Below are 24,197 nucleotides of genomic sequence, written 5' to 3'. Positions count from 1 at the left end.
AGTCTCTTTTAAAGATGTCCATTCCTTCTCAGACTTTAAACCAATGGATGTAATATGCTATTCTCTTCCATCCAACATGTGCATTGTGCATTCTCGTAAACCTGTTTCGATTTTTTCTCATATTAAAAAAAGTTCACAAACTCCTGTATACTTTCTTAGAGCGAGCACAAATTAAAATGAACTAATTATTTTGTGAAGGTAGTTTCACTTTTTAATGGAAATAAAATTGAAGTCAAAATGATTTCAAATCCCAGGATCACGACTAATAAAGAGTAATAAGGGACTATTAAATAACAATACCCAAACCAGTAAGAGTGATTTTTCTTTTCAATAGAGACTATAGAGATCCCAGGAGTGTATTGAATAGAAGAGGTGAAAGTAAAAATTTCGGTCGTAATGAACGGTTAGTTATATTATCGTCTCATATATGTAGACCTGACCTACATGCTGTGACATCACGTCACGTGAGGTCATGGGGAGTCACAAAGATGTAGTTCAAAGTTTTCCCATAATATTGTAGGTAATTTCGTTCAGGACAACTATACTACTACCACGTGACGTGAGCTCACGTGATAGTAGTATGTTTCTACCTTAGATATAGTCTCCGATCATGTCCACAGAGGTTCACAAACACTTTAACATGAATCTGTAGATCCCTGCCTTACTTTTAGGACAATATTAGTATGAAGAAGTTGAAATATTGCAATAACTTGATTATAATCATGACATGCTGTGACGTCACTCGTGATTTGGACTGGCATACTGGGTCCTAGGAAAGCTTTGGTGAGGTTTAATGGAAGAGAACGTGCTGGAAAATGCGTTTGCTTTGGATATTGGATTAGTCATTAGAGCATTTAATGTCACTGTATAACTTCTGCTTAAGTCTTCCAGTGAAGAGGGTTTTACTCACCGCTTGGCGACAAGTTACCTTTTGCTGCAAAGATGCCACAAAGCTAAAATGAACAAGAAATTTATTGTTGTTTGCAGAGAAAGAGAACTACTCGTGAATCCTCTGAATAAAGTCGGGCACAATAGGGAATTCACTCAATAGAATCGAAATGACAATATATATTTGCAAGGGGCAACCTCTATCTAGTATCTAGACATGGAAGAACGCCAATTCGGTCCCATGGCCTTTTTTCTTAAGGTAGTCGACTGCCAATTGGGTCCCGTATACCTGTAATGACTTGGATAGAATAAATCGCGTATAATATCTCTAGTAGCGCGGTCAAACTTTCTTGACTTGGCGGGGCGGAGCGCTACCGCGCTCCTTAATAATAACACTTTTTGCGTTTAACCTAACCCTATTATAACACTGGTCACTGCTCATTTGTACCAGTTCTTTTGGTAGCGATTACTCTAAAGTTTTAGACTAGAAAGATTCAGCTCTAAGAACATAGTGCTTGTGATAGAAAGAAGAAAAACAACCAGGTAGGTACCTACCTATCAATTTAAGTGTGGCACTCAATTGGTACTTAGACCCTCTCAAACCCGGACCCAATTGGTAGCAAAAACCAGGTTTTGGGACCGAATTGGTTTCCTCCCCTAGACATAGTTGACAATAAGAAAGTCTTCTACTCCTCGTCTGATATTTTTCTATCGCTCCACACAAAGAAGAAACCTAAGGAATTAAGAATTTCTGAAGAAAACGAATGAGCGAGGAGTAAAAAACTAAGAAATAGATTTTAGGTCGTTTTAGAATTCAATAGAGCTCCACCTAAGGGTTTCGTATAGGGATGAACACAAATTCTAGGTGAGTCTTTATTAGCAGGTCCAAGATTCGACCTCGGAATTTGTGTCTTGTAACTCTTGGATGTCTCCTACGCTATGTAGGGTAGGTAGGTACCTAACTACCTATACCTACCTACCTACCTACCTACTGAAAGTTTGCAAGTCCGTACTTTCGAAATGCTAGCAGATTTTGACTCAAAATACCTTTCATTCAAAGAAGATCATCAACGTAATTTTATCTGCTAAACCCGCGTGTTACCTTATGTCTGCCCAATCACGCTCAAACCGTAATGGACGTGTGGTGGAAAAACATTCAGACACAGGTCTCTCAGATTGTCTGCCCCCCCACATGTTCTAACTGTCAGAAGGTCTGAGCGTGAGCGGCTAACATTATTTCACCACCTAAATGAAATCTGTGATACTAGATGCTCAAATATGTAGCGAACGCCTCAACATATTCAAACTCCCACTCATCCTACGTTTCCGCGCTAAAATTCCACAATTTTTTGTTGACCATCAGGAAGAGGAGGAGGAGGAGGAGGAGGAGGAGGAGGAGGAGGAGAAAAAATGAATGAAGGACAGGGTTTATACGCGACCTGGAGAAACTAGAAAACCTGGAAAAGTCATGGAATCTGAAAATCGGCCAAAAAGTCATGGAAAATCGTGAAAATCTAAAGAAAACCCGGAAAAGTCATGGAATTGGCCACCCGGTCAAAAATTAAAAATATTCAAATTACCTAAATATCAAGAATTTTCGATAAACGGCCTGCGGCGCATTTCCTCTCATATTCATTGACGTTCTGTATATTGCATATTTTATTAAAATGAAGGGGTAATCTTACCGATTTTTAAGTACCTCCGCCTCCGCCCCCTGATTTCCTGGAAAATTCATGGAAATTTTCTTGAAAAGTCATGGAATAGTCATGGAATTTCATTCTGGGAAAAGCGTATAAACCCTGAAGGAGGAGGAGAAGTAAAACGAGAAGAAAATCAAGAGGAAAAGGAAGAAGGGGAAAAACTACCGACTTGTGTGATGACATCTTGTTTGTTATGAGAAATCTTGTTTCTTCCTAGTGATGCCAAGTTGGACGGATGGAAATAGAAGTATTTTCCAGTGTTACGTTCTTCCTTGAAGTCTGGGTCCATTCCAAGAAGATATAATACTCATATTGTTGTGGTTTTACAAAGTCAACTATTTATTATTGGACAAAGTCAATTAAAGATGGTGAACTGTAGGAATCTACCGCCTTATCAATGAGCTGTCTTTGCATTTTTTTTTTTTTTAATTTAGATGACAGTGTAAGATTCAAATTTGGGAATTCGGTTTTATAAACATTCGAGTCAATACAAAAACCATCATTTTAACCTTCATACTTAAATTGATCCAAGTTCATATTATATCTGTGTAAACTGATTCTGGGTCTAGTTTGTCGAAGGCGTGTTTGGATAGAACAGCTTAAACTCACTCTCTGTGTTATCTCTTTATTACGAAATGTATACCTACATATTTATGCGTCAGTAAAATTTACAATTTACAGAGTAATAAGTTTTCTAACCACCGATATCAAAAGTGGACGCTAAAAAGAGAAGGGCTGTTAGAAAATTGCGAGAAATTGGCGTTATTAAGTACATATAGGTACTTTTATCTTGCAGAATTAGGAATAATTGTAAGAAATTTCTCATTCACTCAGTCTCTTTTGAAGATATCCATTCCTTCTCAAAAAAAATCTTTCAAATTCAATTTCTTAGCAAGAAAATCGTTTTGAATTATGAGCCCTCATTTAATTAAAATTAAGACCGCATGTGTTGCTACACATTCAATTATTATTTTACTCATTCGTGATTAAAGATCTGACCCGATGCTTTTAAGCTCAGAATCTCAGATTACTATTTGTTTCAAATTGTTTTAAATCTGTTTGATTAGATAATTGAACAAATTACTTTGTTTAATCAATCGTATTACAGGGTAATGATAATGTTTTGTATCACTTTCGAAAGTTAATACTGGGGAGATTAAAATTGAAACAGTTTGAGAGAGATTAAGGAGAATCCAGTGATTGTTTTGAAAGGCTTGGGAGAATGCATTTTAGTTTTTCTTGAACAAGAGTACCATTATAATGATTATAATGAGTTAATACTGGGGAGATTAAAATTGAAACAGTTTGAGAGAGATTAAGGAGAATCCAGTGATTGTTTTGAAAGGCTTGGGAGAATGCACTTTAGTTTTTCTTGAACAAGAGTACCATTATAATGATTATAATTAATAATTCATTAGTCTATAATTTCTAAAAATCCCCCTCAAAAACAGCTCGGAAAAATAAATAAACACGAAATCAGTATTAAATGTCGGTATATAAAAACAAATTGAAATCACACGATCCAAGAATTCAAATAACAGTGGTTTATCCAAGATAATAGTTTGTTTACTTTGAAGGTCTTCCTTTTAACTCGAAAAAAAACTTGACCAAGATAAATGCTAAATCAAAAGATAGTTTTCTCAAGAGAAACTATTATTGTAGTAATTTGAGTAATAACCAGAACTCCGTGTGAAATAACAGCTTTTTTTTTCCACCAAGGGCTTTCAACCAATCTGTTAATCTAGTTTAAAACTTTTAACATACAATGTTTACCTATTCTATCTTTTTAACATGGTTTTATTAAACTTGAAAAACTGTTAATCCTATGCTGTGTGTTTGGATAAAATGTAGTATCTATTTTGAGCCACTTTTACCAGGCTGATTTTGACTTGAAAGTTGGCACACTTCAGTATTTTGAATGAATGACAATAGGACATTTTGTCAAATAGCTCTTTCTGTGACTTATATATAATTCGAATAAAACTTGGTGAATTTATTCGTCTATTTATATTGTCTCTCTTCTTATTTGTCTGTTCCTATGTGAATATGATTTGTACTTCATTTTCCAATCACGTATAGGCACCATCCTTATATTAATCCTATGCTGTGTGTTTGGATAAAATGTAGTATCTATTTTGAGCCACTTTTACCAGGCTGATTTTGACTTGAAAGTTGGCACACTCCAGTATTTTGAATGAATGACAATAGGACATTCTGTCAAATAGTTCTTTCTTTGACTTATATATAATTCGAATAAAACTTGGTGAATTTATTCGTCTATTAATATTGTCTCTCTTTTTATTTGTCTGTTCCTCTGTGAATATGATTTGTACTTCATTTTCCAATCACGTATAGGCACCATCCTTATACTCAAGTATGTATATAATACTTATTTCGTATCCTTATGCACTCCTTGTTCTGCCTCTTCCTCTTTTTCCTTCCTCTTCCCCTACTGCAACTTTTGTTCCCATTATACTTCTATTAAAATATTCATCATCTCTTCCGTCAACATGATCATATCGCGATATTATCTCTCGGATATTCTCTGAAAGCTCAGCGATCCTAATCTAATCTGCTGATTACCTCGTTCCTTATTCTATCCAATCTTTTCACTCCACAACTCCATCCTAACGTTATTACCTACTATTACGAGAGAATAGTGAATGAATATGGCAACTAAATATTCAATCTTGTCTTGAAAACATAATGGAACGTTATTACCTACTATTACGAGAGAATAGTGAATGAATATGGCAACTAAATATTCAATCTTGTCTTGAAAACATAATGAAAAAAAAGTACCTAGGACGAATCAGAGTTTGCATTAGAACGCAACAGCTTGACCTTGAATTTTTTACACAAAGTGTTTTTTGGGGACTTCTATATTCTTTATCATGAACGTTGATGGTATTAAAATATTCATCATCTCTTCCGTCAACATGATCATATCGCGATATTATCTCTCGGATATTCTCTGAAAGCTCAGCGATCCTAATAATCTAATCTGCTGATTACCTCGTTCCTTATTCCATCCAATCTTTTCACTCCACAACTCTATCCGAACGTTATTACCTACTATTACGAGAGAATAGTGAATGAATATGGCAACTAAATATTCAATCTTGTCTTGAAAACATAATGAAAAAAAAGTACCTAGGACGAATCAGAGTTTGCATTAGAACGCAACAGCTTGACCTTGAATTTTTTACACAAAGTGTTTTTTTGGGGACTTCTATATTATTTATCATGAACGTCGATGAAAATTCAACTAGGAGGAACAAAAATTGAACGGAATAAAAGAAATCGAGGTGAGGCGAAAGAAGAGATAAAGTCTGTAGAGACGCCACAGCCAATCCGCCTTGACAGATTAAACTATCTGGTATCTGTGATACTAGATGCTCAAATATGTAGCGAACGCCTCAACATATTCAAACTCCCACTCATCCTACGTTTCCGCGCTAAAATTCCAAAAAAATTTGTTGACCATTCACAGAGACAATCCTTTTTCAAAGAGTTCGATGCTTTTTCGGGTGATTCCAGGTTCGGAAAAGCATTGAATTTGCAGAGTTCTCTGAGAGAATTTTATTGGAAATTGGTTTATAGGTTCTTCCTTGGATATGTAGGTAATAGGAATAGGTATCTGTTTTGAAGCCTTCTTTGTTTTATATCCAATCCTTAATGATGACATTAATAAGCCTCAGAGATAATAACTTGAACTTGATAACAGACATCTTCTTCTGGGTTAAAGTTCTGTAAATTCTGAAATTCCCTAATAAAATTGTGGGTGAAGGGACTTTTCAATCTCAAGTGGGTGATAAAAACGAGTTATACCTTATTCTATAAACAAGGATTATTCTAAAATGGAGATCTTAGAGCCTCATTTTTATAAACAAGGATTACATTAAAATGGGGATCTTGAAGTCGAATTCACAATATATTCATAGATGTAAGGAAACACTTACCTAACACTTGAGCATTAATTATTATTTTGTTTCATTAGGTACTTCGAATTCTATCCAAAATACTGGAAATCCGTCATTTAATTGATAAAGTGTCTCATCATATAAAATTCTTTTACTGATTCCAGGTATGTACATGACTGCAGTATCCCCTTTTTTCAGCAAACATGATGGAAAAGGTAAAATCAAACGTAAGTTTTCCAATTTTACTGACTTTGCGGTTCCGCCAATAATTTATATACAGGGTGGTCCGCACCACATAGACCACACTTCCGATTATGGTTTCGCATTTGGAAGTTTGGCGGTAATTACCGGATGGACGTTGGTCAAGGACTGAGTCCAACTTTTATGTTCCCCGCAATCCAAGCATAAAGCCGGAAAAAATCCTCCTGCGAGATGGGACCCGGACCTCCTTTGTGCTAAGCCAGTGTGATGACCACTACGTCACGGGGAGGTTACTTACACCCGGGTCTATTTATACTGCTCGAACAGGACTAAAGAGTCCCTTTACTCCAGCCGCAGGCTACCACTACTATTATGGTGAAATTCTCAATCAATCTAAATAGAATAGAATAGAATATACCTTGTTTATCCTGCTGGGATAGGACTGAAAAGTCCCTTTTCCCCCGCAGTCTAACCAAGGTCTCATTATATTTGATACATTATGGGAGGTAGTCCCCTTACTAAAGAGTCCCTTTACTCCAGCCGCAGGCTACCACTACTATTATGGTCAAATTCTCAATAAATCTTGAGAAATTCAATCCCTCGGCTGGGATTGAACCCACGCCCTCCCGATTACCAGGCGGGCGTCTTGACCACTACACCACCGAGGTAGGTTATAGTGTCTTTGAGCAGGTGCAGAGACTGTTCGCTCGCAGTCTCCAAGTATTCGTACAGGTTAACATAGGGACAGCAAGAAAAGAACTATCCATAAGGCGATTCCCTCAATGGCTGGTTCTTTTCTGCCTAATGCTATTCATAGGTCTACTTTAAGAGATTGTAGATCCCAGCCTCAATTACCAGTGTTACTACACCCAACACCCGAGCTTTAGTTTTGACAGGTCGAAGGCCGATATATTCTCTTTGCAAGGATACCGACTTCCAGGGGTAGAGATAACATACTAGACAACTAGACTGAGGTTAGATAAGCAATGAAATGTTGAAACATTGCCAGTTCATTAAAAACCGTAAGGCCGAGGGTTTGTTTATGTCTTCACGATTCATTTCACGGAGGTAGTTGGTGAATTAGTTTCTGAAATTGATTTTCAACTTTTTGTGTTGTTTCCCTTCGAAGAAAGGCCTTTTTTTACTTAGAGTTGCCTAATGAACATAGCATAAAATCAATCAAGACCAATATTGATAGTTGAATTTTTTGACGATTCTTCTCAGTTTTAAGTTTCAGGTGGAAGAGATGAGTTGTTTGTTTGAGGGCGTAGGTGCATGGGCTCTGTAAAAATGGACAAAATCCGAGCAAGAAAAGACAGACGTTATCTACTATTCAGACAAAAAAAAAATACCCGATTACATTATGTAGGTAGGTATACTTTCCTTCCTTAGAATAAGGAAAGTAATATAAATATGGTGATCTTGCCTTTGGGGAAAAAGTGTTGATTCCATTCTATCTGATCTAAAAAAAAAACTTTTTAAAACGTAGATATTGATATTTTTTAAAATAAACAGATAATGTTAATTTCCGATGGACAACAGATAATGCCTGAGTTTACGAAGTCATTCTAGCATAACTGAATCCACTGAATGCGACCTATCTAGATTTTAATATTCATGATAGTAGGATCCAATGTCTAATATCGATTCCAAAAAACATGTATCTCTAGAACAGAGAACCGCAGTCATGTTTGTCGATGTAGTTGTTACTCCTAGTAGTTTGGTTAGTGAGCTGGATCTAGGGAAAAGGGTCCCCGAAGATCTAGTGTGGCCCCTAAAAACAAGTGTGCCCTAAAAGGAACAAATTCCCTTTATTTTTTTTTCCCCACCTTTTTAATTTTGGAGGACCTTTTGAATGAGTAATCAACAAAAATGTAGAACAATATAATATGTCTGGCAAAATTTCATTAAATTTAGGAGTATTGGCGGAAAGAATAGACAAATTAAACGAAAAATCGTCACGGCATAACTTACTTTGGTCTTTCAATCCTTCATACTTTGTGTATCTACGACGTACAGTTTTCTCCCCTTATTCCATACGTGTTTTATACCCATCCTACATCCGGGTTCTAAGTTCAATTCCCGGTAGGGTCAAAAAATTTAATCACGATTTTTCGGCTGAATGCTTTCGGTAAAAGGTAACTTGTCCAAACGTAGGGATATTTAGGTAAGGTTTGGATATTCAGGTTTTATGCATAGACAGCTGGTATTAATTAATTTCTTAATTAAACAACAGTTAATTATCGTCATAGTGAGGTCTCTCAGCCCTAAAACGGTTCCTGGTTTAAGATCATTACATTCATTACCAACTATAAAAGATCACTCCACTACCTATAAGCATACGATTACCTACTAGTCTTTTACACTATTCCTTACTATGTTAAAAAGGTAACTCAATTGTCCGTACACATTTTTACTTTCCTTATCCTATAGGAAGGAAAGTAATGTAATCGGGTCAAATTTTCGTGGGTGAGTTTTTAGTGCCAAAACACGTTTTGAGGTCCCTAGAGCCTAAATTCAAAGTTTTAGCCATTGGTCCGTGTGTCTGTCCTTCTGTCTGTCTGTAAACAAAATATCTCGAGAACGGTAGGTGCAACGCTTGGCGGCATTTCGATCGCCTTTTGGCGGTTTTCGGTGTAATTCAATAATATCTCGGGAACGGTATGAGCTAGAGACTTGAAATTTGGTATCTAGTCCACAAATGTGACAAGGATGGAACTCAAAATACTTGGCCCCTTTTTGGCGGGTTTCGACCGTTTTTTGGTGGTTTTCAGCTGTACCGACTAAACGGTTAGAGATATTGTAAAAGTTAAGGTGAAAGAACACTCAAATAAGCATAAATAATTTAATAGGATAAGGAAAGTCGTGTGATGTTCACACCAGATTTTGCCTCTACTATCAGAACTAAAACGGTATGGGACAAGGAACTTGTTATTGCATAATGTCCCATGTATGGAAGTCGAACCAAGGATATGTGTACTGGCAACCAGCATGCTCAATCTGTGACGATCTCACATTTTGTATGTTGTGCTTTATGCTGGGAACGTATATTTCAATGGTGGTTTCGGAATGGGGAAGTCAGATATATTTCTTTGTGTCTTCCAAAGGCGGAAGTAAAGGCAGCCTGTTAGGTGTGGCTCGCTCGAAAATCGATAGCAATGACATTGCAATAAAGGCTGTCTCGATAATTTTGCCGTTTTTGACTCCCGCTTATCCAGGGGTTAGATGGAAAAGAATGCCTTCAACATTTACCCTGCCTCTTTGGACATCACCTTTGTTTTGGAAGTTTTGTCAATGAACTTGTGAATAGGTATCATGATGGTCAAGTCACTTCATAATCACATCCTGAAAAACTTCAAAGATCGAAGTCCTCATTTCCTTCAACCAATGAATTGGAACCCTTTTAATAGCATCATACAATAAACCTCGGTAAACGGTTCTGTAAAAATCGATAACTACTGATTTTAAGAAGACCCGAACTCTTTTTTTCGATCAACTCGATCTCTCTACTGTCTGTACCTCTATTATAGCTCTCGGTACCTCTATTATTTAGATCTCTTATAGAAACAAACATTAAGGCATATCACAACCCCGCCCTTGATTTGGAAGTTTTGTCAATGAACTTGTGAATAGGTATCATGATGGTCAAGTCACTTCATAATCACATCCTGAAAAACTTCAAAGAACGAAGTTCTCATTTCCTTCAACCAATGAATTGGAAACTTTTTAATAGCATCATACTAAAAACCTCATTACTAAACGGTTTGTAAAAATCAAAGAAGACCCCAACCCTATTTTTCGATCAACTCAATTTCTCTACTCTCTATACCTCTTCTAGAAACAAACACTGAGGCATATCACAACCACGCCTCCTATGTACGTCAAGTAACGACTTCCTTAATATCTTTAAACACATTATCCGCATACTGTATTTTCCATTTGATGTAGTTATCCCCTATTGTTTATGAGTAGGGTATTTGATGAAAAGTTGATTGGGAATCATGTGAACTGTAGAACCAGGCCTGGCAAACTTGCGGGACATACCCGGCGAGGTCCGGGCCAAGCAATGAATCATTGGAGGAATACGTAGCCCAAATATTCAATTTATAAAGCTGTGTTGACACGTATTCGACACCGTCGATCCATATGACGAGGTGAGTTGATTGTGGTCTCAACGGAACGGAGGCTTTGTCCTCAAGAGACGTCCTAGCGTACAAAATACAATGCATACAAAACTGAAACAAAATATACAAAATACAATGCATACAAAACTGAAACAAAATATACAAAATACAATGCATACAAAACACATACAAAATACCTTGGTTGACATCTCGTCACAATGTCGGCACGAAACCCTGAACATCTCGTGGGTTTTGGTCAGGGCCATTTCATTCATAGAAGAGAGGTTTAGCCAGAATGTTCTCATGATATTAGGGTGGGGTAGACGGGACTTATTTGGAGACGACCTGTCAATGCTGTCATTGGTGCGGTTTTCTAGAAGACGAATGAATACGAGGAAAAGCTATCATAATTCCTGGCAGTGGTGTGGGGTGAGAATTTCAAAAGGGGATACGGTTAGCCCAGTGTTAACTAGCCATGCAGAAGGTCCCGGGTTCGATTTCCACCATCGACAAAAATTTGAACTCGTTTTTCGATTGCAAATACATACATATTTCTATGGGTTACTTTCTGGTGTTCTCATGATGACCCAGCACCTAAATGAGAAGTGTTGTGTCTCTTCTCGCCCATCTGATGAGAGGCGTATTACGGGATGGGGAAATCGGTATGCTACGACACAGACCACAGGAGTCTAATCATGGATTTCCTATGGTTTAGCACAGGCCCTTTTTTTAGTTTCCGAAAGGAAACCGGTTCCGCTTCCGAAAGTTTCCCGAAAGGTTACACCTCTTCCCTGAAGAAGACGCCACTGATGTAGTTCTATGATAGGAAGATCGATTTGACAACTGGTTTTGTTTCACTTCAGGAGTTCCAATTCTAAATGGACGATTAACCCACATGTTTATATTGAAATTCATCATTTTATGATTCATTAGTGCTTTTTAAATTTTTCGATATACAAATATGTTTGTCAAATAAAAACCGATCAGACAAATTACCTCCCAAAACTAGTTTTCACTATCTTTCAAATCAAAGAAAGAATGTAATAAAGCGAATCCTACCTTTTTACATGTTTTTTTCTAACTTCTGCATAATATCTAGTCAAATTTTATTTCCGTGAACAAATTTTAAAGCCAAGACATACTTTTACCTGGTTGTTTTCGGGTCTCTGTCAATTTTAGCTATTATCTGACAAATGAAGCTTGTCGGATGTCGATTATAAAATACTTACCGTACGTACCCACTGCTACGCCATCTACGTACATGAATTACGGGGTGGTATAAAAATGTTACGATAATACATCTACTTTTTCCCCCTATCACTTTTTAGTTATTTTGAGGTACCTTGAACAATTTCAGGCATTATTAGGCTCATCTTTATGAACAAAATACTGGCTCTTAACTTCTTAACCTGCACTGAAGGATCAATTCTAAACATCTGATTGGCCAAAATTTGTTTCAGTCCGACTTTCAAGTAGTTGAGAGGGAGAATTTCTGTTCATAAGATGGGGTGTTAAAATTGGAATCGGTGTTGCTAAGACTTTCATTTTGAAAATGTCTCCTTATTTGGTGCACTGATTAGATTTTATAACACTTTGAAATATAAAGGCCTAGAATTTTTGAAACATATTGACGTCATACCAGAAAATTTTAGGGATGATTTCAGAATTCAGTATCTTAAGGAACTAGGATTTTTCCAAATGTCTTCAATCAGTTTTTAATGAAAAGTACAGCTTTTCCACCTGGTATATGTTCTTGAGTTTTTTGTACTTGTGTTCTATGTGGTTCCTACAGCATTCTAGTTATTTCGTTCCGAAAATGTGGCTTAAAAACAAATCATGTAATGTTCAAAGCGAAGACACAGAAATACCTCATGTTACAAGTCGTGAAATTTACATAACTTTGCGGTTCCGCCAATAATTTATATACAGGGTGGTCCGCACCACATAGACCACACTTCCGATTATGGTTTCGCATTTGGAAGTTTTGCGGTAATTACCGGATGGACGTTGGTCAAGGACTGAGTCCAACTTTTATGTTCCCCGCAATCCAAGCATAAAGCCGAAAAAAATCCTCCTGCAAGATGGGACCCGGACCTCCTTTGATGTGCTAAGCCAGTTTGATGACCACTACATCACGGGGAGGTTACTTACCCCCGGGTCTATTTATACCGCTCGAACAGGACTTGATTGGGAATCATGTGAACTGTAGAACCAGGCCTGGCAAACTTGCGGGACATACCCGGCGAGGTCCGGGCCAAGCAATGAATCATTTGAGGAATACGTAGCCCAAATATTCAATTTATAAAGCTGTGTCGACACATATTCGACACCGTCGATCGATATGACGAGGTGGATCTATGTTGTCGAGGCAAGGTACGGTTTCAGTCGACATCAATTGACCATCGATCGAGTATTTGTGGACACACCTTTAGGCTAAAAACAGGTTGAATCAGAGAGCACAGATTATTGAGCCTTTTGCTCTCAGCTGTATGCGGTTTGAATTCGTAGCTTACCTCTACGTATTTGATGCTCTATGCGCTATGCTCTCCACTCCATTCTGTCAGCCTAGTTGCCTTGGAGGGTAGCGCGCTTGCCTTGTAAGCGCTAGGTCGCGGATTCGATTATCGCTCGGGGTGAACTTTATCCTTAACAGATAAGGTTCGTTCTCGGAACGTCTAGCTTTCTCCTGTCCTGTTCTCGATTTCTTCTAGCTTTCTCCGATTTCGGAACGATTAGACCTTTGTTGTTACAGCTCCCTTAATCAAATCTATTTTTTTTTTTTAATTCTTTATTTAATTAACTTAATTATAATTAAACTGTATTATTTGTTTCAGGTGAAGATAGAACGGGTTCTAGGATTAACAGTACCAAGTAATGCAGCGCTCAATTGTAATCCCACCACTGGGGTTATCGCCTATCCTGCAGGGTAAGTTTTTATCCCAAGTTAATACCGAAATGTAGCCGAGAAAACTGTAGCCGATAAGCTTGAATTAATTTTTTTCCCAAAGTTAATCCCAAAATGTAGCCGAAAAAACTTTAGCCGATAAGCTTGAATCCCCCCCCCCCTTTTTTTAAACTGTCGATATTTGGTCTAGCGTACGCGTTTGGGACTTAACTCGTTTCCTAGAAGGTGAAACTCGGTACTATAGCACCTATTATTATTATTTACTGGGTCATAGGGGAAGCCAAATAGCTGGCCGATTTGTCTAATAAATTATTGCGTCTGTTCTGAAACTGAATTTGTTCTCGTTTACTTCCAGGTGTACGGTAGTATTCCTCAATCCCCACAAGAACAAGCAATCCCATCTGCTCAATGTATCCCGGAAGGCCATTTCCTGTCTGGCCTTCTCCTCAGATGGCCGATATTTGGCCACAGGGGAATGTGGCCATCAGCCTAGCGTACGGGTTTGGGACCTCAATGATAATTCTCAGGTGGCCGAATTTTCCTCGCACAAGTATGGCGTCAGCTGTGTTGTAAGTAATTTTAGTATAAGGAAAACTTCGATATAACAAACTTTGGCATATCGAAAAACTTGATATTACGAACTGTCCATTTCCTCAATATACAATATAACAAGTCCTTGCTATAACGAAAATTTGGCATGACAAACAAATCAGTCTGTCCCTTTAATTTCGTTATATCGAAGTTCTTTGTTCAGAGTGGAGCGATCTGCGATCTTTAGGGCGGAAAATTAGTACTTCTTTAGTGTTAGTACATTTTTTTTTCCAAGGAGTAAGAAAAAGAAGTTAGTCCCATTACGCCAATAATAATGATAATCTACTTTTATTTTAATGGCACTTTATACTACACATTTTGTTAGGTAGTTCTACATTTACATTTCTACATATTTCTCTCTAATAAATAATTTTCGTGATTTATAATTTCTGTATTTCAATATTTGATTGAGTGATATAATTTCTACTTTGAAATATTTGATGGAGTGGCCAATAATTTCTTTGTTCTCGCAGATATTTTCCCCGAATCAGAAGTTCGTGGTATCAGTGGGCTGTCAGCACGACATGATAGTTAACGTGTGGGATTGGAAGAACAACGTGAAGATAGCATCCAATAAGGTTTCCAACAAGGTCAAGTCGGTAACGTTCTCCGAAAGTGGCAATTATTTCGTCACCGTCGGCAATCGCCATGTCAAGTACTGGTATCTGCAGTCATCTCGATCCACTGTGGTGAGTTAGAAAGTTAGAATATAGAATAGAATAGAATATACCTTATTTATCCTTCTAAGATAAAACTGAAAAATCCCTTTAGGTCCACAGTTTAACCAAGGTCTTATTGGACTGAAAAATCCTTGAGCCTTATATGTAGATAGATATTATATTTTTTCAGCGAATTCCGAGTTAACGCTTTAGACTCGGATGAACATCGCGTCGTATGAAACAATCCAAGGCTCGGCCTGATAGATTACTGACGGCATCTCTGCATGAGTTCTCCAGTATATTAAACAAACACTTCGTTTTCTGCATACAGTGCATACTAATATATTTATCTCTGGTTTCCAGTGAATTCCGAGTAAACGCTTTAGACTCGGATGAACTAAGGCGATCATCGCGTCGTTTGAAACAATCCAAGGCCCGGCCTGATAGATTACTGACGGCATCTCTGCATGAGTTCTCCAGTAGGTCTGTATCGGGAAGTCAGGACAGTGAGGACGAGGAGGATGAGATATCCACGCCTAGCGCTGATAATGCCGACAAGAGTGTGCTGTCCGCGTTTAATCAAAGGTGAGAAGAGTCAATTGTTATTACTATTTTTTTTTCTTCTTACAAATTCAAAAGATTTGGTTACCAGGCATTTTTCCTAGAACCTAGAAACTGTTTAATTTTCAAACTCTTCAATGGCTTTTGAAAATTAGACTGATTAGACTCTTTTTACAGACATATTGATGAATATGAATAATTTTATTGTTGGACACTGAGTTGACTGTTGGTTTAAACAGATTTTTACCCGGTTTATTCGTAGGAACGTTTCAGGTCTTTCTTAAAAAGAATATCTGGGAATCTTTTGATTGACAAACTTAACAGTTCAGCAGTCAATCCGTTCAATTCTCAAAATGTTATTTACTATTAATTTTCAATGTCAATTCATTAATTCATGATCATGTAATTAATGATGATATAGATTCATGAATGAGAATCACCGAAGTAGACACCACACGGATGACAGTTCTCTAGGCAGCTTTAAATATGAAGTGAGTTTGTTTTTATTGTTTGTTTATTTATTTTTTTTCTTTCTTTTTCTTGTTTCTCCTCCTAATTGTTTTTCTTCTTCCTCCTTCTGCTTCTTCCTCCTCCTCCTCCTCCTCCACCTCCTCCTCTTCTTCTTTATACTACTCGAATATGACTAAAAAGTTGCTTTACCCCAGTAGTGGGCTAGTACTTTTTAATTTCATTACTCTTGTCAAACTCCTTGCTGATGATAAAATTCCATACCTCGCCTCAGCTGGGATTGAACCCACGCCCTCCTGACAAGCATTTAAGTATGCTTAACTCAATTTAAATTCCTCCTTGTTTTCTTGTTCAGGATATGGAGAGTACAGAGCATGATGGAGATGTAGAAGATTATTCAGAAGGAGAATCTACCGAGCCAGAACCTAGACATGATACGGTATACTTCCCCGATCAGAGTGAGGAGTCTGTGAGGTAAGAAATAGCTGGGTTTCTATTTCTATCCATCGCATAACATGAAAATTCTGTATACCTATTACATTAATTTCGAACCAAATCATTTCTTTGATGGGGGCCTCGTAGGAACCCCTTTTCTACTGTTCATTGAACCATTGGGAGAGATATATATATTTTTATTTTTTTATGCTTAAGCAGTTGTGCGACTACTAGTCCAATATTTCGCCATAATCATTTATGCACTTCTGGTTTTTCAGCGAATTCCGAGTTAACGCTTTAGACTCGGATGAACATCGCGTCGTATGAAACAATCCAAGGCTCGGCCTGTTAGATTACTGACGGCATCTCTGCATAAGTTCTCCAGTATATTAAACAAACACTTCGTTTTCTGCATACTAATCTATTTATCTCTGGTTTCCAGTGAATTCCGAGTAAACGCTTTAGACTCGGATGAACTAAGGAGATCATCGCGTCGTATGAAACAATCCAAGGCCCGGCCCGATAGATTATTGACGGCATCTCTGCATGAGTTCTCCAGTAGGTCTGTATCGGGAAGTCAGGACAGTGAGGACGAGGAAGATTACCTACTAGTCTTTTACACTATTCCTTACTATGTTAAAAAGGTAACTCAATTGTCCGTACACATTTTTACTTTCCTTATCCTATAGGAAGGAAAGTAATGTAATCGGGTCAAATTTTCGTGGGTGAGTTTTTAGTGCCAAAACACGTTTTGAGGTCCCTAGAGCCTAAATTCAAAGTTTTAGCCATTGGTCCGTGTGTCTGTCCTTCTGTCTGTCTGTAAACAAAATATCTCGAGAACGGTAGGTGCAACGCTTGGCGGCATTTCGATCGCCTTTTGGCGGTTTTCGGTGTAATTCAATAATATCTCGGGAACGGTATGAGCTAGAGACTTGAAATTTGGTATCTAGTCCACAAATGTGACAAGGATGGAACTCAAAATACTTGGCCCCTTTTTGGCGGGTTTCGACCGTTTTTTGGTGGTTTTCAGCTGTACCGACTAAACGGTTAGAGATATTGTAAAAGTTAAGGTGAAAGAACACTCAAATAAGCATAAATAATTTAATAGGATAAGGAAAGTCGTGTGATGTTCACACCAGAGGATGCATAAGGAGTAAGAATAACTAAAAATTTCACGATTCTAAGCAATGTACAGACAAATCTACAATTTTATTTATATAGATATTATGGATTACCAGAATCCATTTTTGACAAAGTTGAGTTATGTATCACGGGAAAGCTGGCGTTGAGATTTATCCAATGATGACTATTATACCATTTACTAGACTTAACTAGACCCTGAGTCCTCAAAATTTATCTAGAAATTTTGGATAGTCACTTTCAGTCCATAAATATTCATGGATCATTGCATGCAGAGTCATTGAAGACCCTAGGTCCATTTTTCGCTCTCCTGAAAAGTGGACCTAAGGTCTTCTTGAATTGACCCTTCGTACCATTTATATCTTCGCCTTCTAAATCTTGGTATTTATTTCCATTTTGTTTTGTTTCCAGTACAAAGAACCAGTTCCTCTAATGGGTCGCTCAGCAATCCTAGGAGAACAAAGGAACAATGACTTCGTAGATGTTGCATGCGGCAAAGGTAAGTTTTATCTATGACTTGGTCCTTCGTTCTGCTTAACCAAATATCAGAAAAATGAGGTCTCAAATTACTTTCCTGATACGTTTTAATTTGATTGCTGAGCTTATACTAAACGCATTGAAAATATCTACCTCATGTCTTGATGAATTTTTCTCACACAAGTCTTGATTCATACGATCTTTCCACCTTTTCTTCGGTCTTCCTCGCCCTTCTCCCTTCACTTACAAATTCCTTTTTCTCAACTCTTTTCCCTATGTAACTCTCAAAACTGAGGCTTCAATACAATAGTTGAGGCCATTGATGGAAAAAGGGCGCAGTGTTTTGAGAAAAACGGCCTTAAAGTTTTTGACAATTTATCAACCCCTTGTCTCTCTCCAGGTTCCAGTTCCGATTCCACCTACGCCATCACCAAATCGGGTCTCCTATGCGAGTTCAACAATCGCCGTCTGCTGGACAAATGGGTTGAGCTGCGTACTAACAGTGCCAAATGCATCACTATAGGACAGCTGTATATATTCGTAGGCTGTGCTGATGGCATTGTGAGGTGTTTTGATCCGGTTACGCTTCAGTTTATAACAACGTTGCCACGGACACATTACCTCGGTGTGGACGTGTCCATGGGGAAAAATATTAGGTATGGATGTGCCATAACAGGTGAAAATTCTAGGCGTGGATGTAACTTATTACATGTAAAATATTAGTTTGTTCAAATCAGCTTATGTGTATGAGATACATTAACATTATTAATAATAATAATAATAGACTCTCGAGTGGAAGGCAACCACTAGGCGAGGTTAACGCCTTAGGCGTTCTCTACCACCTAACCCCGAGAGCTCCATTATTATGTGGTCAAAATCTCAAATAAATGAGGATAAAATTCCATACCTCGGCTGGGATCGAACCCACGCCCTCCTGTTTACCAGGCGAGCGTCTTGACCACTACGCCACCGAGGCAGGTTATCTCCTTTCTTTTTTCATTATTATCTCCTTTCTTTTTTCAAGCAAAGCTTTTACAATCAAAACTGACCATCGAAAATTTGACCCGATTACATTACTTTCCTTCCTATAGGATAAGGAAAGTAATAATTATGTTCACCTCGAAATGACGCTATAAATGTCCTAGTCACTACTGGGACACGAACCTCAGCCCCCTTGATTATGAGTCCAACCTAACTCTGAGCTACTCGAGGTTTTATTTGTAAACAAAATTATATCAATAAAGAGGTGCTCTATCAAACTGTTAGTATAATCGGACAACTTAATCTAAGCAGACAGTCTAAATAAATCACTACTTACTTACTTAATTTTCTTTTTCCCCAGTCACATGGCCAGTGCTCCTAAAGATGCCAAATATCCGGATGCTATTGCTGTCGCGTTCGATGAACTCAATAACAAGTTAACTTGTGTCTATAATGATCATAGTCTGTACATTTGGGACGTCAGAGATGTCAAGAGGGTAAGGATTCTAAGCGATGTATAGATAAGACTAAAGTCTGACTGGGGGATTTTAAACGGAGGATACGAGCCTGAAATTTCCCTTGGGAAATAGCAAAGGTTGAGTGCGAAAGGCATCCACTCGTAAAATTTTGTAGCGAAAACCAAATGTCAGCCCAAAAGCGACCACCCTAGGGCTGATTAAGAGGCTGACGAAAAACGCCGACCCCGTCTAAACACGGGAAAAGGCGAAGAGAAAGACTGTATGAATATGCAAATGAATTTACAATACTAATTCAAATAGAATATAGATGTATCACTGAAATTTCCTCTTATTTTTCCAGGTAGGGAAATCGCATTCGTATTTGTATCACTCAGCGTGTATATGGGGTGTGGAAATCGTGCCTCCCAGTTCCTCTCAAGACCAGTGTATACCTCCCGGCAGTTTTGTTACGTGTTCCAGTGATGATACAATACGAGTGTGGAATCTCGACAATGTGACCACGGCTAGTGACTCGGTGTACCAGAGGAATATTTATACCAATGTAAGTGTGAAAGCTTTTTTTTACGCATATTCACGGGAGGAATAAATCCCATTTTACAATTTATTTATTGGAAAAAAAAAATCAAATCATGAAATCTTTGTGGTACAGCAGAGAGCTTCTTCACAACTTTTGTGTGTATCACAGCATTACTAAGTGCCTCCTTTACTATTAATTCTGGGAAAATGACCTAATGGCCAAGTTCCCGACATTTCAAAACAACAACTATTGATTCTCATTCATCAATCTTTTCACACTGGTAATGCCGCCACTGATCGCTACTCGATTAAAGTAGCTACTCAATTGTCCTCACAAGGCTGAGTACACCCCATAATTCCAAGCATAGAGCCAAAAAAAAAAAAGATAAAACTTCGATTCTGCCAGGAATTGAACCCGGGAATCAGGTGTGCAAGCTTAGTGTGATACCCACTCGGTCATCAAGGTTACTTCCTTTTTCCACTATATCTATCATTCACCAATTCAGGGAAACTGTCCCAGCAGCTTGTAACACTTTCCTTTCATTTCCAGGAACTGTTGAAAATCCTCTACATAGACCCGGAACTGAATTACCTCAAGGATTTAGACATGAGCTCTGGCGACAAGAATGAGAACTCCTCTTACGATGGAAGAAATGGGGTCAGATCGATCCGAATCAGTCCTGATGGAAAACACTTGGCTTCGGGAGATAGGACGGGAAATATTAGGTGAGAATAACACTGAATTAAATAAATAGTAGGTAAGAATAACACTGAATTAAATAACTATTAGGTAAGAATAAGTGAATTAAATAGATATTAGGTAAGAATAACTGAATTAAATAAATATTAGGTAAGAATAAGTGAATTAAATAAATATTAGGTAAGAATAACACTGAATTCAATCAATATGACGTACTTTTGAGAGTTTATTGCGACCTTTTTGGGCTTTCAGTGGTGGGTGTCCATGATAAACAATTTCATTTGGGGTCGGCATTTCCCTCTTTTAATCTCCCCTCCACAATCCTCTAGTCCAGAGGTTCTCAAACTGGGGGGCGTGGAGGGTGTAGGCCCCCCCCCCCCCATGGTTATATGTAGGTACGTTAACCCTAATACGTCTACCCTAAACCCCCATGGCAATTTCTAGCACGGTGGCCCTATCATAATATTACAACTTTTTAGTGACGGGGCTTTTCTCTCCATTCGAGGACAAGCCATATGTCTTCTCATATTAACCTCACCTAGCCTGAGAGGGGCCTTGGGAAAACCCACCGGCACGCTATCTCCCAGATGGTCACCTATCTGGATACCAACCACGCACAACGTTATTTAACTTCAGTGATACATCAGGAACTATTGCATTCAATGTGCTATCGCCACTGGCATCAAAAAAGTTATTGACTGATATTTAATTTCTACTATTTTTTGGACAGATCAATTGTTCTATGTCTTTTTCTGGCTATAAAATTTAGGGAAAAAACAGTTTCCAAATGACCAAATAGTCTAATAATTCGGAATTTCTTCTTCTCGGCAGGTATAACGACCAACTACCGCTGTGGGCAAAGCGACAAATGTCTTCCGATGACTTGAACCCCATAGTCCCGTCAGTTACGCCCTCTATAGAGGCACCTAAAGGTCGCTGGGCGCAGCGTGTAGATCCGACGGGCATCATAGTCAAGTCTTATTATGATGGAGATAGCGTTATTCCTTCCCCTATGACCAAAGGTAAGCGAGAATATTTCACTTGGTAACAACAAGAGTTCCTGAAAAGTACTAACTGTGCATAAAAAGGAACAAAATGATTACTTGTGAGATTATTATTTTATAAAATGAAATATTTGAGGCTTTAAATAAAAATAAATAATTAAAAATCCGATAAAGCTGAAAGGTCAACTGGGCATTATAGGATGTTCCTTGAACCAAAGGTTTCTTTGAAATTCTCGCATTTAGTTTTATCAAAAGGTTTCTGTAAATACAGAAGAAAGAATTAGAAAATACAGAATAAATCCATTGAACTTATGAGTGCTGCAAATCAACTTCTAACTTGGGCAGTGTTTGAACTTAAACTAACTTATACGGCTGCCTTAATTTCTCTTGCAGAAAAACTCCTAGATTCGGATGGTTCCAAGGAAGACAGCTCAGTAGACAGTGGTACAGAAACCAGTAGGTCCTTATATCCTGATGTTAGGCGAGAGTCACTCATTATCCCTAAGAAAGTAAGTGCAGTAGTATTAGATTTATGAACTCTTTTAAACGATACTTTTGTAGAATTGAAAAAAAAAAGCTATCTACTGAGTACAGTGACTACTGATAAAACAAGGACCACTATCTGAGTTTAAACATGGTTAAAGTTAAACTTATTTAAATGAACGAACTAAGCCTTAGATGCTTTGATTTCGGCTAGATATTAAATTTTGAATATAAATTCAGCCAATGACATCAGTTTGAACTCAGGTTGTGGTCCCAGCCACACGTAGTTTATTTATTTATTTTTAACAGTAAAAGTAGTTTTCATTATAGTAAATGTCAGTCTGTGTTACTCGCTTTTCAATTTTGTGTTCCGAATTGCTTTGGTAACACCTCACATCTGTAGGGGGGGGGGGGGCGTGAAAAAATGAGAATATGCCCAAAGGGGGCGCCATGCAAAAAAGTTTGAGAACCACTGATCTAGTCAATGCCTCCTCTCTTCTCCATCCCTTCTCTCCTAAATCTTCTTGAACCTTGTCTTGTCTCTCCACCTTAACTTTGGTCTTCTTCTCTTTCTCCGAAATCCAGTGTCTCCACCCCACGTAACTCTCGTCTCTCCAAACCTTCTTAGCCTGCCCTCTTGTATTGTCTTTCCCAACGGTTCCCCTATATGCCCTCTGTGTCCCCAACAAGAAGAAATGAATGCTGATCGTCTCTTAGTGTACTCAGACTTTCTAAATAACAAGATATTACCAGAAAATATTGGGGAGATACAAGAAGAATAATAGAAAGTAAAAATGACCTAATAGTCGATTTCTAACATTTGAAACCAACCAACCAAGCGACCTTTTTTTCCAAAGATCTTTTTATATATTTTGTGAGAACTTACATATCCATGTTCTATTCTCAGGATACACGAGCTGGACAGTCTCACTCAGGTCTGCCTAATAGAAGCTCATGACGCGGAAGTTCTGTGTCTGGAATTCAGCCCTCCTGAATCTTCCACCTCCAAGCGGCCTCGCCTCCTAACATCCGCCTCCAGAGATAGGCTACTCCATGTATTCAATGTAGATGACCGGTATAACTTCTTGCAGACACTGGATGACCACTCGTCCTCCATAACGGCAGTGCGGTTCTACACGTCCGGAGATGATAAGCTTCACATGGTCTCGTGTGGGGCGGACAAGTCGATTATATTCCGACACTTGGCTCTGGTGAGTTGTGGTTTTTGCTGTAACGGCTTTGTTTTTATTTTATTATTATTTTTAATTCTTATTTTATGCCCTCATTTATTTAGCTAAAGCGGGGATGTGATGGTCTCCAGACTTATCTTTCTCGTCTTGTCTTGAACTACATACTTGGATGTGCGATAAATATCATATTATATTCAGCGTGTTCTTTTGAAGTCATGTAAACCCTATTTTAACTGCCAGCTAGCGAGGCTGGTTTAAGGGTTCGCTGGTCTGCTCCCTGTTTATAGTCTCCCAGCCTGTACTTCGAATGTTAATATTAATATGTTATCCTCATTGATTTTGGCTTCTAAAGTTAAATTAAAAACAGCTAAAGTTAAAGCTTTTTCTCTCAGGTCAATGCGGTCGTCGCTTCCTTCTACCTGCTTTATGCTCTCCGCTCTACTCTCTTTTTAGCCTAAGGAGTCACATCAAGAAGGAAAAAGGTAAATCAGGTTACTTCCTTCAGGAGTTTTTATTTCTATCCTTATTACCAAAGTCCTTTTCTTTCAGTCCAACGAGCCAGCCACCGTTCCTCAGTTCAATCGGGACCAGGTAGTGGCAGGCAAGACCACCCTGTATGACATGGAGATAGACTGCACTCAGAAACACGTCATTACGGCCTGCCAGGATAGAAATATCCGAGTGTACAATATCAACTCGGGGAAACATAGCAAAACCTTCGAAGGCTCCATGGGTGACGAGGGATCACTTATAAAGGTGAGTGGAATAACTG

The 24,197-nt window shown here is 38.2% G+C and overlaps 1 protein-coding gene and 1 long non-coding RNA gene across 2 annotated transcripts in view; both read left to right on the top strand.

Moving 5' to 3' along the window:
• The window catches only part of LOC103507220, a 56,294-nt gene that overhangs the window by 16,992 nt on the left and 15,105 nt on the right, over positions 1-24,197 (top strand). The window contains exons 3-12 of the mRNA XM_026822141.1: positions 13,671-13,762; positions 14,097-14,310; positions 14,806-15,021; positions 18,007-18,094; positions 18,473-18,728; positions 19,415-19,550; positions 19,873-20,073; positions 20,599-20,774; positions 23,143-23,446; positions 23,975-24,181. Of these exons, the coding sequence (XP_026677942.1) occupies positions 13,671-13,762; positions 14,097-14,310; positions 14,806-15,021; positions 18,007-18,094; positions 18,473-18,728; positions 19,415-19,550; positions 19,873-20,073; positions 20,599-20,774; positions 23,143-23,446; positions 23,975-24,181 (1,890 nt within the window). The remainder of the gene's footprint in view (positions 1-13,670; positions 13,763-14,096; positions 14,311-14,805; positions 15,022-18,006; positions 18,095-18,472; positions 18,729-19,414; positions 19,551-19,872; positions 20,074-20,598; positions 20,775-23,142; positions 23,447-23,974; positions 24,182-24,197) is intronic.
• Positions 15,990-16,768, top strand: LOC113466595. Its single transcript, XR_003390947.1, has 3 exons — positions 15,990-16,043; positions 16,376-16,494; positions 16,734-16,768. It is a non-coding gene; the product is annotated as an uncharacterized LOC113466595 (long non-coding RNA).

Source organism: Diaphorina citri, unplaced genomic scaffold, assembly GCF_000475195.1.
Source record: "Diaphorina citri unplaced genomic scaffold, Diaci psyllid genome assembly version 1.1 scaffold298, whole genome shotgun sequence".
Lineage (NCBI taxonomy): Eukaryota > Metazoa > Arthropoda > Insecta > Hemiptera > Psyllidae > Diaphorina > Diaphorina citri.
Note: the sequence above shows the minus strand (reverse complement) of the source record. Positions and strands in the feature narration are given on the sequence as shown.